This window comes from Leuciscus leuciscus (genome assembly GCF_965113295.1).
Source record: "Leuciscus leuciscus genome assembly, chromosome: 18".
In the NCBI taxonomy this organism is placed as follows: domain Eukaryota; kingdom Metazoa; phylum Chordata; class Actinopteri; order Cypriniformes; family Leuciscidae; genus Leuciscus; species Leuciscus leuciscus.
Window position 1 is genome coordinate 13,239,253 of NC_138742.1, and position 12,848 is coordinate 13,252,100.

General features: G+C 38.3%; 1 protein-coding gene across 8 annotated transcripts in view; it reads left to right on the top strand.

Annotated features, from left to right (window-relative positions):
• kif1b (kinesin family member 1B) overlaps window positions 1–12,848 on the top strand; it is a 72,298-nt gene that overhangs the window by 40,185 nt on the left and 19,265 nt on the right. For 6 of the 8 annotated variants that reach the window (XM_082144858.1, XM_082144860.1, XM_082144861.1 and 3 more), the window contains 5 exons: window positions 7,528–7,630; window positions 8,015–8,163; window positions 9,034–9,212; window positions 9,918–10,058; window positions 11,503–11,754. In XM_082144858.1, the coding sequence (XP_082000984.1) occupies window positions 7,528–7,630; window positions 8,015–8,163; window positions 9,034–9,212; window positions 9,918–10,058; window positions 11,503–11,754 (824 nt within the window). Of the gene's footprint in view, window positions 1–1,427; window positions 5,581–7,527; window positions 7,631–8,014; window positions 8,164–9,033; window positions 9,213–9,917; window positions 10,059–11,502; window positions 11,755–12,848 lie in introns of those variants that run through there. The other 2 variants (XM_082144863.1, XM_082144865.1) reach the window with 2 other exon arrangements.

The window sequence follows — 12,848 nt, forward strand, 5'->3', positions numbered from 1 at the left end:
AAGTTAAATTGGTGTAAAAAAAAAAAGAAAAGAAAAAGTCCCCTTCTTTGGTTTATTCTATATGCTGCTTTTGCATGTTTTTTTTTGTTTGTTTTTTGTAGCATGTTTAACAGATTAATTTACAGGGTACTTAGTACCTCATTTAGTATTTGTTTGCTGGGCAGTGTTTTTAAGCTGTTCGAGCTTGAGTCAGCAGTTGATTTATCAAAATAGATTTAGTTTTGTCTGAGTTTGTTGGTTTTCTCAATGCAATTGCTGATGTTTCCAATGCATTGTTGCCATAACCCAAGATTTCTGCTGTAGTTGATGAAGGCTAGTGACAATGTGGTTTCTCATTACATCTGTAGCCTTGAGTTCTACACGTCTGTGTCTGGCCAGACACAGAGGGCATGCTATAACACAGCTATCCATGTTGGGGGTCTTAATGATGACAAGCTCTCCAATGCTCTGATGGTCTCATTCATATAATCTTATATACAGAATGACACAGATATCCCACACTGCACTGATTACACAATCACGATTATATGGTCACCAGCTGCCTCCTCTGTTATTTGACTGTGATTTTTGTATTGTCTTTGTTTTACTTGACCTGTAAAAATGAGAAACTGCATTTTCTCTCAACTAACCTCTTAACTGTAGTGGATGAAATCTATGCTTTTAACCTCCTCCGAGCCTGTCCTTTCTCTTTTTCCTTCTCTGTACTGACCTGTAATAAACATGCAAGAGTCTAACCAACCGCTAGAGCTAGAAAAACTCTAAAACCAAATCTTCTCTATCAAGGACTTCATATGAGGGAATGAAACAAAACTCATCTGGCTTTGCTGCATGCCACTGAAGCATGTTTGGGGTGCAACTATCAAGAGCTCTAATTGAAGAGGATTACATAAATTCTAACTTGACAAAAAGAAAGAAACCAGCAAAAAAAAAAAAAGATCACACAACATCTATTCCTTTTTGTTGACATTTTTCTCATAATCATGACAGTCATGGCTTGTATTTGATTTTTATATAGTGATATGCAACTTGGGAATAACTGACTTGAATTTGTATCTACACACTGTACTTCTAAAAAATAACAGTGGCACACCATTCTCAGGAAGCTTGAGTCAAATGCTTCTGCAAGTACACAAAATGCCCTCTAAAATATTCATATCTGTTGTCAACTTGCAGTCTACAAAAAGGTGCTTTGTCTTGCAGTTTAATGATTGTGTTAGTTAAAAATCGTCAAGTAGGTTGATACGTTTTCTCAGCTTAATGAATTAAGTTGTACATTTCTCTGCACCCATTTAGCTGTTCCCCTTTTGCATATCACAACACTGTCCATTCTTTACAGAAAACATTCCTTTTATTTTCGATACCCCATTTTAATTTTCCCATTTTGTTTTTCGCACTCTTTGGTTTGTTTCCTGTTTTGTTCTCTTAAGGATGGAGACTCTGATAGTGGTGATGACTCTGATAAGAGGTCATGCGAGGAGAGCTGGAGACTCATCACTTCTCTACGGGAGAAACTTCCTCCCAGCAAGCTCCAAACCATAGTCAAAAAGTGTGGCTTACCCAGCAGCGGTAAAAGGCGAGAGCCTGTCAAAATGTACCAGATCCCTCAGCGTCGTCGTCTTACAAAGGACTCCAAATGGGTGACCATCTCTGATCTGAAGATCCAGGCAGTCAAAGAAATTTGCTACGAGGTGGCACTGAATGATTTCCGTCACACCCGTCAAGAGATTGAGGCTCTAGCCATAGTAAAAATGAAGGAGCTTTGTGCCACCTACAACAAGAAAGACCCGAATGAACGAGATTCTTGGAGAGCTGTAGCTCGAGATGTTTGGGACACTGTAGGGGTTGGGGATGAACGAATTGAAGATGTCATAACCAATGGACGAGGTGTGACTGACATGGATGACCTAAAGGTGCACATTGACAAACTCGAAGACATCTTGCAAGAGGTAAAAAAGCAGAACAACATGAAGGATGAAGAGATTCAAGCTCTCCGGAATAAGATGTTGAAGATGGAGCAAGTGATCCCGCTGATTTCCAATGAGTCACCGGAGAAACCCACTCGCATTGGACCCATGAGGGCCCGCAGTTCCAGCGAGGGTAAATCTCCTGAGGAGAGGCCCAACTGTGAACAGTCAGACGAGCAGGTGTCTAGGATGACGGATGATGATTCTTCATTCCGACGTGGACATATGAGGTGGATGCGACAAGAGCAGGTACGCCTCAAGAATCTCCAGCAACAGGAGATTTCCAAGCAGCTCCGACGGCAAAATGGACCCCACCGCTTCATCCCACCCGAAGACCGCAAGCTGCGCTTCCCCTTCAAGAGTAACCCCAAGCATCGCAACTCCTGGACCCCTGGCACTCATATCATTATAACAGATGAACAGGTGATTGAGATGAAAGTACCCAAAGAAGTGGTCCAGGAGGAGGACGACTCACAGGAGGTCGCAGAGCCCAGAGAACAAGTGGGACCAACCATCCAGACGTATCCTGCTCTTCCTAGTCCCATGGGTCAACGTAGAAACAAAGATATAGAGCAGGGCCTGAGTCATAGACATAATCAAAGCCACAAACTCTATGAACGAGGCCGGAGTAATTCCTTCAACAGCAGCCAGCGAGCCTCGGACTCTACGGAGGCCCTCAATTCTGGTAACAGGAAGCCGCCTCACCCCCAACTGGCCTTTTACCAGCCGCGCTACAACCAAAACCAGCATCATTATCCACAACATCAGCATCCACAGTTCTTTCATTACAATACTGATGCCAGCAATAACTACCAGCAGTACTCACCCAATCAGCAGCCGAGCCACCACAATAATTTTTGCACCCCACCCCGTATGCGTAGGCAAATGTCTGCCCCCAATTTGAAGGGCAGTCGAGAAACCACAGTGTGATGTTGGGAGCAGGGCATAGGTTCATGTACAGAACTAGTTGACACTACAAACCACACATCACAGACTCATCAAAGCATTGGACAGCTTGTCCCTAAACTGTTTTATGGCACTTGTTTTAAAGAATTGAATGTTATTGTCATTTGTGGATCCAAATTGCAATGATCTCCCTGGAGAAAACCACATGAACACCTTGCATCAACAATTTGATCCCCCATCTATGTTAACTATGCATATAGGTTAAAAGTCTAGCAATAAGAGTGCTGGTTAAAAGTGTCCAAGTCACAAAAATATCTCCGAACAGTGTTCTTGAGCCTCGATTATTGCAACAACAAAAGAAAAAAAGAAAAATGCTTGTTTTATTAAAGTATTGGTAACGTTTTAGGAGAGTCACCCTTTAGTTTTTGGCTTTAGTATTACCTTTTTTAAACTTTAGTATATTTTGGAGATGTCATCATGTTTTTGAGAAGTACTTTAACACTGATTTGCCTCAGTTTACCTCTGTTTTGCTGCTGGTGACCGTCTGAATAGATCTTAGCATTGAACACACAACCACTACACTGCAACATTTCATACTGTCCAATGAGAACCTTGAACCATTACTTGAATTTTAAGTTTTTGAATTTACAATTCAGTCATATTTGTGCATTGAAGGTGCATAGATAACATGTTCAGTAAATGCTGGAAGGTTAATAGCCAACTTTTTAATCCTCTTGAATGTTTATAAACACGTTGGAGATTATGTTTTTACTGTTGCATATTATGCAAGTTGTTTTATTTCATGAAGTTTCGGGTCCCTGGGTTGATATTCCCCATTAAATAGATTAAATATGAAAGGTGGCAGCAAAGGCCTTTCTCTAGCTGCCTTATGCATGAGTAAAAGATTATGAAGGAGTGCTTTTAAAGTTTTTAAGTGCCTTATTAACTCAGATTAACAGATTGCATTTATCTCCTTGTACTTGCCACCTGAAAGTAAGTACTGTAATAGCAATATATGAAGAGAACTGAATCATTTTTACTGAATTCCTATCACTCTTATTGTGAAAGATATAGGCGCTGCCCCGTACATAAAAAAATGTATGACCACTCTGATTTGAAAAAAACTCTGCCACTCTGATTTGATCAAGTTTGGTTCTGCCTTATTTTGAGTACAAACCACTCTGCACTAAACATCCATATCCACAGAGGTAATGTTTTTGTGTAAGAGCGTGCTTTGCATCTATTGTTCCTCTAACTGTCTGCTGCACTCTGATCCTCAATAGGGGGGACAGTCTGTTCCCACGGGATAGAGTCAGTGTTCTAGAACACTCAGCTTTTCTCCTCAATCTCAACATGATTAGAATCACATTTATTTTCGGGTGTCTGCTGTGTGGTAAGCGAGCCCACAGAAAGCACCAGAGACATGCCATGTAAAGGACCTCTAACAGGACGGTTTCCATGGTTTCCGAGGCTCATTTTGAAACTAGTAGCATGTTTTTAGCAATGGGGAAACCATTAAAAGCCAAATAAAATTAGCCGGACAGGTGTATAATGCACTGCTTTTTGTTCAATTTTCTCGCTTAATTTTACAGCTTATATATGTAATGCCACTGAACACTTCTCACTTTTATTAAATTTACCACAGATTTTTTTCTTTCTAACTAAATAGTAATTACTTTCACGTAGGGTTAATGTAGTTGTACACCCTTGCACTTCCGCCACTGCGATTTCCCTGCTTAAGCCTTGATATAATTATGCACTGGTGTGCCTCAGCACCCAAGTGCATCCCATTACCAGCTGCGTATTACCAAAGCACATGTTCTGAAATCTTCTTCGTGTCATCTCCTCTGGCCAGAGCAAAGAGTTAGCCAACTAGCACAGAAGTCCATGCTTCAGCATTGCTTCATAAGAGAATGAAGGACTTGAATGCTTTTGTTGCCAGAATTACTGCCTTATTTCTATTGAAACCCCTTGGTTTTGGTATAGTAAGTAATGCATATTGTATAAAACACAACTGGTTTCTCAAATCATGCAACTGGTTAATTAAAGAAGCAAGACTCTAGTTTAAAGGTGAAATATGTAATTTTTATTCTGAAAAGTGTGGTGCTCTCTGCTGTTTGAGTATCCAGACACTGTGACATTGGCACAACCAATGTTGTCAGCTTGGGGTGGGGATATCTGTTTTGCTGTCCAGTGACAGATAGGGGGAGTGTTTGAAAACCGTCATAATATATATATTTTTAAATCTGTGTAGTGCAGCAGAAATGACACACTTCACCTTTCAGTGTAGCACAGCAATGAAAGTATAAGTCACTTCTCGAAAATCTTCTATTTGAATGACTATCAAGACATGCCAATTCCCAGCTCTAGTAAAGAATGTTATGCTAACATTAATGTACGGTGCTGCCAGCTACTCTTAACTACCACAAGAGGAGCTAAGAAAAAGTATACATTCAAACGGACAATGTATTTGACCCTTTTTAAAGGTATGTCACTTGTCTGTTCAGTGTTTATCTATATACAATGGGGAGTGCCTATAAATGTGTATTGTAATGTGTTCTTTTTTGGAGGGGGGTTTACTAATATGTATGGGGGGGGGGGTTACTCTAAGATGTGTTGATGGTTTACTAATATTGCTATTACTTTGAACTGTGCTGAATATCAAGATTTCAAACAATGACTGAAATAAAGCGAACAAGTTTGAAATTCAGTGACTGTTGCTCTGACCTAAATGTTTTCATCTATACAAACATTACAGCATATGCTTTATATAGCAATCAGATTTAGATGTGTATTTATCATGATCATCTCATTATATTACAGCTCTTAGGAGATATGACAGCAGTCAGCCATTAGTCAGTCCTGGGTCTAAAGTAAAATATAAAATGAGTTTGACTTAATGTGCTGATCAGTTCTTTTATTTACTTTTATTTACAATTTACTTTTTAGGTTCCGACCGAATTGTTTCGATACTATTGAGTATCGAAACATGTCTTGTCTTTCGATACCACATTTTAATACCCAAGGGGTTAATCTCGTCAATGTCATTGAGCCAATAAGCATGCAGCATGATTGGCTGTGGCGGAAAAACACTAGTTTACGCAGTTGCCCAAAGAGATGTGGCTCGCACACAAGGCTGTTGTGTCCCAACCCACATATATGGAAAATATGTGGAAAAGATCAAAAGTGTAGCTACGTTTCACCAGACTCAATGCTAGTCGCTCGCGATGCAATATTTGCGACAGGATGATTGCTGCCAAGACCGGAGTTGTGCCGAATTCTGACCCCCGCCAAATTAATAATTTGGCAGGGAGTCGAAATTCGGCACTACCCCGGCAACATGACAAATATGATGAAGCACTTACTTAACAGCGTACAGAATAAACATGAGAGCTGACAATTAAACAATTAAAATGTCTCCTTGCTATATTTTCCCGACACCTTCATAACCATTGGGCTATTTTTGCCAGTGCTTTGCGCCAAGCTTTGTGTGTGCTGAGCGTGAGGCATATAGCCTATCCCGCCCCCAGTAGCCTATATTTAATTCAATTCAGATTTATTTGTATAGCATTTTTCACAATACATATCGTTTCAAAGCAGCTTTACAGAAAATGCATGCGTCTAAATGACAATTTAGAGTGATCTGTTATCAGAGGTGACTGTGTGCAAGGAATGCATTTCAATTAAATTTTCATTCAGTTTTATTGTTAAACAATGCATTAAGATAAGACAGAAACAACGAGCTCATTAGAATACATGTAGTTAAATGATTAGGATACATAGAAAACTTCAGCATTGGTGCTTTTTTTAGAGACTCAAAATATTGGTGTAAAAAAAAACCAAATTTTTTTTGTTGGTAATGTTAAAACTGATTTCATAAAATTGGAGTCAAGGTATCGGTATACTTTTTTTTAATGATACCCAGCCTTAGTAAATTTTAGTCAGTCCTGTGTCTAAAGTGAAATATAAAAAGAGTTTGACTTAATCTCCTGATCAATTATTTTATTTACCTGGTGTAAATACATTTTCAGCTGTTTGACACTTCCTTTACAGATAGAACATTCTCATTTTTTATAAAACTATGTGGGATAACTAAATCCTGCTTAAATGTCAGGAAAATGTTACATATAATCACATTTTAGTGAAACCCCATATAAAATACCTCCCTTTACGGTACAGAGTTGGTTCTACCTGACACCTTTTTCTTTACTAATTAAATATATTATAAATGTTACTTGCATTTCGGTAGTAAAACGTCTAGACATTAAAATTGCTTTCAGTTTTCAGTTACATATACAGTTTGCATATGTTAAGGCTTTTTCTACTTGAGCCACCTCACAATGGTGGCGACTTTTGCACAGGGAAGCATCACTTATATTTTCATAACATGCTATATCCATGTAAAAATAAATGCATGGGTCTTCATTGTCTATTTCTGTGTGCAATATTAGTGCTGTTTAGTTTAACTTCAGCTTAAGCCATTAACATTTTTTTAAGTTTTTTAACTATTCCACTGTCATGAACAAGCCAAATGGCACAGAGTTGTTAAATCAACAGCGTAACTGTATAACTTTTATCTCTCCAAGGTTCAGTAAGTGTCTGTAGTGCTGATAAGATCGTGTCTGCTGTCCTCTCTCTTCATCACATTTTCTCAAAGGTATATGAGAGTAAATTGCAAGAGCTGCAGAAACAGGTGGAGACCCGCTCATTGGCTGCGGAGACACCTGATGAGGAGGAAGAGGAGGAGGAAGAGGATGAAGGTAGTGTATTTTGAGAAATCAGAATTTTGACTATTTTAATATTAGTGTTCAGCTACATTATGGCATGACATGCACCCCATTGTCAAAAGATGTTAATCTGCAGTGTACTAGGACACTGTGTAAGTAGGATAAGTTCCTAGATCAACACCATTTGTATCACATTTCTGTCAGAGTCCTTACTCTATCTATAACCTCAACCCAACCAAAACTACCACTACAATCAGAGGAAAATATATGATAGGTTGCATAGGCTACACCCTTCCCAATCCCTATTGTCTGATGTATTGAATGTTGTTCCAGAAACAATAAGGAAATCCTGCTTGGTAAAATCACATCCACCTACTGTATGCTGTGCCATGTTTGACTATTGTTCCTGTATTACAGTGCCCTGGACCCAGCATGAGTACGAGCTGGCCCAGTGGGCTTTCAGGAAGTGGAGATACCACCAGTTCACCTCGCTCAGAGACCAGCTGTGGGGCAATGCTGTATACCTCAAAGAAGCCAATGCTATCAGTGTGGAGCTCAAGAAAAAGGTACAGCACATAGATGACAGGTGTCATGTGGAAACGTGCCCATCATTAAAACATTTAACTATTTTGAACTTTGCATGGCGTGAAACAATGAAAAAACTGCAAGACTCTCCGTAGCAGCTAAAAGGTCTGTCTATTGCAGTGTTTCTCAGCCAGCGGGCTTACCACACTTCAGCAAGATAAGATTTTTAGTTAAACGGTTAAATTTTTTAAAGCTGAAATCATATATTTGTTATTATGTAAAAAAAAAAACTGCCATTTTTTAAAACCAGGGTTCTCATGATCTTGGACAACCTGGTAATATACTGTATAAGGGGAATTGTATAAAAGTGTGAAAAAGTCATGGAAATTAGTAGTAATAATAATTTTTTTTTTTTTTTTTATGATTATATTTATATATATGAAGACTACAGGTTGAGAAACACTGGGTTATTGCATGTATATATAACTTCTTCCTGTGTGAATGGCCCCTAAAACAGACCAGACTAGCGCTCCTGACACACAACATGACATAAAACTGTTCATAAAAATTATCTTGTCATTGTGGTGGCAGCTTGCCAGTCCATTCTGCTATATTTACATACTTGCAGACAGATCTGTTGCTTTACTTATTACCCATGTGCCAGCGTTCAACAATTGGCTCATTAATTCTAAAAAGAGCACATACTTACAGTTTCATCCGTTCTTTTTCTGTCGCCTGCTCTACTTTTGTTTGTTTATGTCTCTCTTTTTTTTTTCAGTTCCTATATGTATAACCTCATAAAAGACCCCTGCTGTGTAGAAACATTTCTCTACTGGTTTATCATGCGCTCTTACAGTCATCAACTCACATCTTTCATCCTTGTTGATGACCTTTCTTCTATCTATTTGTAGGTCCAGTTCCAGTTTGTCTTGCTGACGGACACCCTCTACTCTCCGCTGCCCCCGGAGCTGCTGCCTCCAGAACCAGAGAAAGAACACGACACTAGGCCTTTCCCTCGAACGGTGGTGGCTGTGGAGGTTCAGGACTTGAAGAATGGAGCCACTCACTACTGGTCCCTGGAGAAGCTCAAGTAAGCTTCAGGCTGCCAACCAGCCTGTGAAATACAAAGTTTTGCTAATAGAAGTCTTTTAGTTCTTGTGCAATTATTATTTGGAACCAATCCATTTAGAAATCCCAAAGCTCTGTTTTTAGAACTTGTTTTTGTTTTTTTTGTGATATTTAGACTGTAATTGCTTCTCAGCATGACATTTATAACAGAACATTTGCATGGCTCCTCACAAAATTCATGTTCGAATAGAAATTAATTCACTCGGAACAAAGGAGTTCTATCATTCAAAGAACTCTGTTTGCTTCTCATGTGGCCAGTCACATGACCATATTGCATCATGACATCCAATGTTATTTGCATAATGCCCTTTTTTAATAGTCCAACCAATGTATTTTTATTTATGTAATTCATTTTAAGTTTAATTCTCTGAAACATATTCTTATCACTGTGCCAAACATCAAATAAGAGGATCCCAAATGACTTTTGGGTCAATTTCCTCATGTCAAGATGATGATTCTGTTTCAGAAAAATAGGTAGTCGGACAAAAACACATTTTCTTTGTAGATGACACCAGCACCTCTACATGTTGACATTACCTAATATTCCAATGTAAACCAATTATCCAGTCAAAAAGGCTTTAATGTAGAAAGTGTAATATAGTTGATTTACATTTTTAAAAGAGTGAACACAACTTGTATGAGGTGTTGATTTGTCATGATCTTCCAGGCAGAGGCTGGACCAGATGCGAGAGATGTATGACCGTGCGGGCGAGATGGCCTCATCCAATCAGGGAGAGGATGGGGAGGGTGCTTTGACCGGCAGTGACCCGTTCTATGACCGCTTCCATTGGTTCAAGCTGGTTGGGAGGTATGCTAATCACTTAACCATGTTCCTGTGACTTGAGATATGATAGAGCATGTTAACAGGGATCAATTCTTTGTAGGGGTGTAACGGATCTTAGTTGATCCGTGATCCGTACTGACCTGGCCCTACGGTTCAGACCGGACAGTATTGTTTCACAAAGGGTACGGTTTTATAACAGTTTTTTTTCAGCCACGGTCATTTTTATAAGATGACAAGTGTTATCTCTTTTTATATAGGGATCTTGGAAAGGGTAGTTTATGCCTGTGACATGTCTGTCTCTGTTAAACAGAGAATGTTTTATTACCGTATTTTTTGTAATATTTATATTACGCATTATCTCAGATCAGTGCAATACTCCTATATGGAGGTAATTGTCTTTATTGTGTTTGTTTGTTTGTTGTAGGCTTATTCTGTTCTTCGTTTACTGTACCTTCTCAATGTCTATTTCTTGTGTGTAGTTTTGTTAGTTCTTCTTTTATGTTGACTTTTTAATGTTGACTCAATGAGCTTTGCTACAAAAAATCCTATGTACTTGTACTAGCTGTACTGGTACACAAGGGAAATAAAACTTCAACTCAAAGATTAATCTATATTTGATTTATAGCAAGGTTACAATTGATACACACATTTTTTTTTTGCTGATCCGAAAAATGATCTGATCCATGATTCAAAAACCATATGATCCGAACCCTGAGTTTTGTGATCCGTTGCACCCCTAATTCTTTGTATATTATGTCCTGCAAATGTGCCTACATAAGGTTTCTTAAATGCTGTGAAATTTAGTTGAATTCTTTACCAACCATTTGCATTTTGTCTTAGTTAAAACGGGGTGTGTGTGTGTGTGTGTGTGTGTGTGTGTGTGTGTGTGTTTGTCTGTATGAGAGAGGAAATGTGTTTGTTTGTAAAGAGATGTTCTCTTGGTGAAAGAGGGAGCCCATAAATCATTTGACATCTTTGTTTAGTCATTTACACTGTTAATTTTCTCTTCATATTTAAATCATCCTTTTTATTTGCATTATTTTCATCATTATGTGCTTGTTTTGCTGTGTGCTGGTGTAGTGTTTTATTTTCTAAATGTACTGTTTTCATCCATTTATTATTATTGTTAAACATTAACAACACCTTCATTTCATATGCAGATTGTTTTTTGTTGCTTTGTGCACATTATATTTTGTTGGTTTGTGCACATTATATACATTGTAGAATTTGTTTCAAATTCAAATTCATTTGTGATTTTGTTTTTCATTTTTCCATGTTTTATTTCCATAATTAAGACTAGATCAGTTTCTATGATCTCTTTTCAAGATTTAAATGCTTATTCGTGCAATTAATTATCCATGTACTTGCAATGTCTATTGTTTTCTATTTCCTGTCTAAAGTCACGGGCCTTAAATGTAGGTCATAAACTGTTGTTGTGCCTGCATCCTACCCACGCACCTTTTTTTAGCTCACCTATTTTCCACGGCTGTGTGAACGAGCATCTGGCCGACCGCACGCCCTCTCCCACCTTCTCCACCAGTGATTCTGAGATTACCGAGCTGGCTGATGAACGGCAGAGCGAGATGGAGGACTTCATGGATGATGAGGCTTTCGTGGATGACACCAGCTCAGATGCTGGGACCGAGGAGGGCTCTGACATCTTCAGTGATGGGCAGGACCCCTTCTATGACCGTTCCCCATGGTTCATCCTGGTGGGCAGGTTGGTGGTGACCACTGCTCGGGGAAAGTCTGACAAATGAGAGCTGGAGTGAAAGAATGAGTGACCGAGACGGAGAGAGTTGTGTGGCTCAGTGTGCAGCTGTTAATTGGGGTCCATGATCTAAAGATAATTTATATACATTGAAAATGAAATAAACCGAATTATCTAGTTGTGCGAGAGCAGATCTGATCTGAGAAACGGCTCACACGGCTATACCAGATACCTCCTCCAGTTCTCCACAGCCTACATTTAACCTCCATCTGTCTGGTTTGGTTTAACATTAGTGCTCTAAACATTAGCACACATTTGTTTGTTTTCATCCATTGTATTTATTTTTATCGGGCTGTCAATTGATTTAAATGTGTTAAAGTATTCAGTTTCTTTTTTAAGGCAAGAAAACTGCCTCAAAGAAACGCAAATGTACGATAATTCAATAATACAGCCACTTTCCCAGCACTTTAATCATCTTACATAATGCAGTTTCTTCCTGCTGCATTTATGTTTTGCTGGGGTTCACATTATCATTTTTATGAATGATGTGTTTTACTTGTGGTTAATATTGCACTTAAATTTCACCCTACAAGAATGCAAATGAACATTGTTAAACATCCCGTCTGGGGTTATAAATAAATTATCCGTAATGAATGTCTTTCTCCATTGACTGTGAGACACTTGAACACTGAATGTTCAGATCAGTTTTTAGAAGTCACACAAAAACTGTAAAATGTTATCATGTCAAATTAAATAAATGTGCTAATGGCTTTAAAAATAACTACATTAAAACACATTTTTTATAAATCACACCCTTTAACACATTAACCTTTTTGATTTACAGCCCCAATTTCTTCATTGTTTGTAACTTATATATTGTTTATGTTTATATATATATATATATATATATATATATATATATATATATATATATATATATATTTATATATTTCTTTTTTATTTCATTTTTATCTGTATTTTCCTGTAATTTTAAAATTCATTCAGTGTACTGAAGTAAGAACTGTACAAGAGAGAAGGATAGAGGAGGATGGCAACATAGTCTGGATGGATGCAGAGGCGCAAATGGACCTGCGTCATCGTGA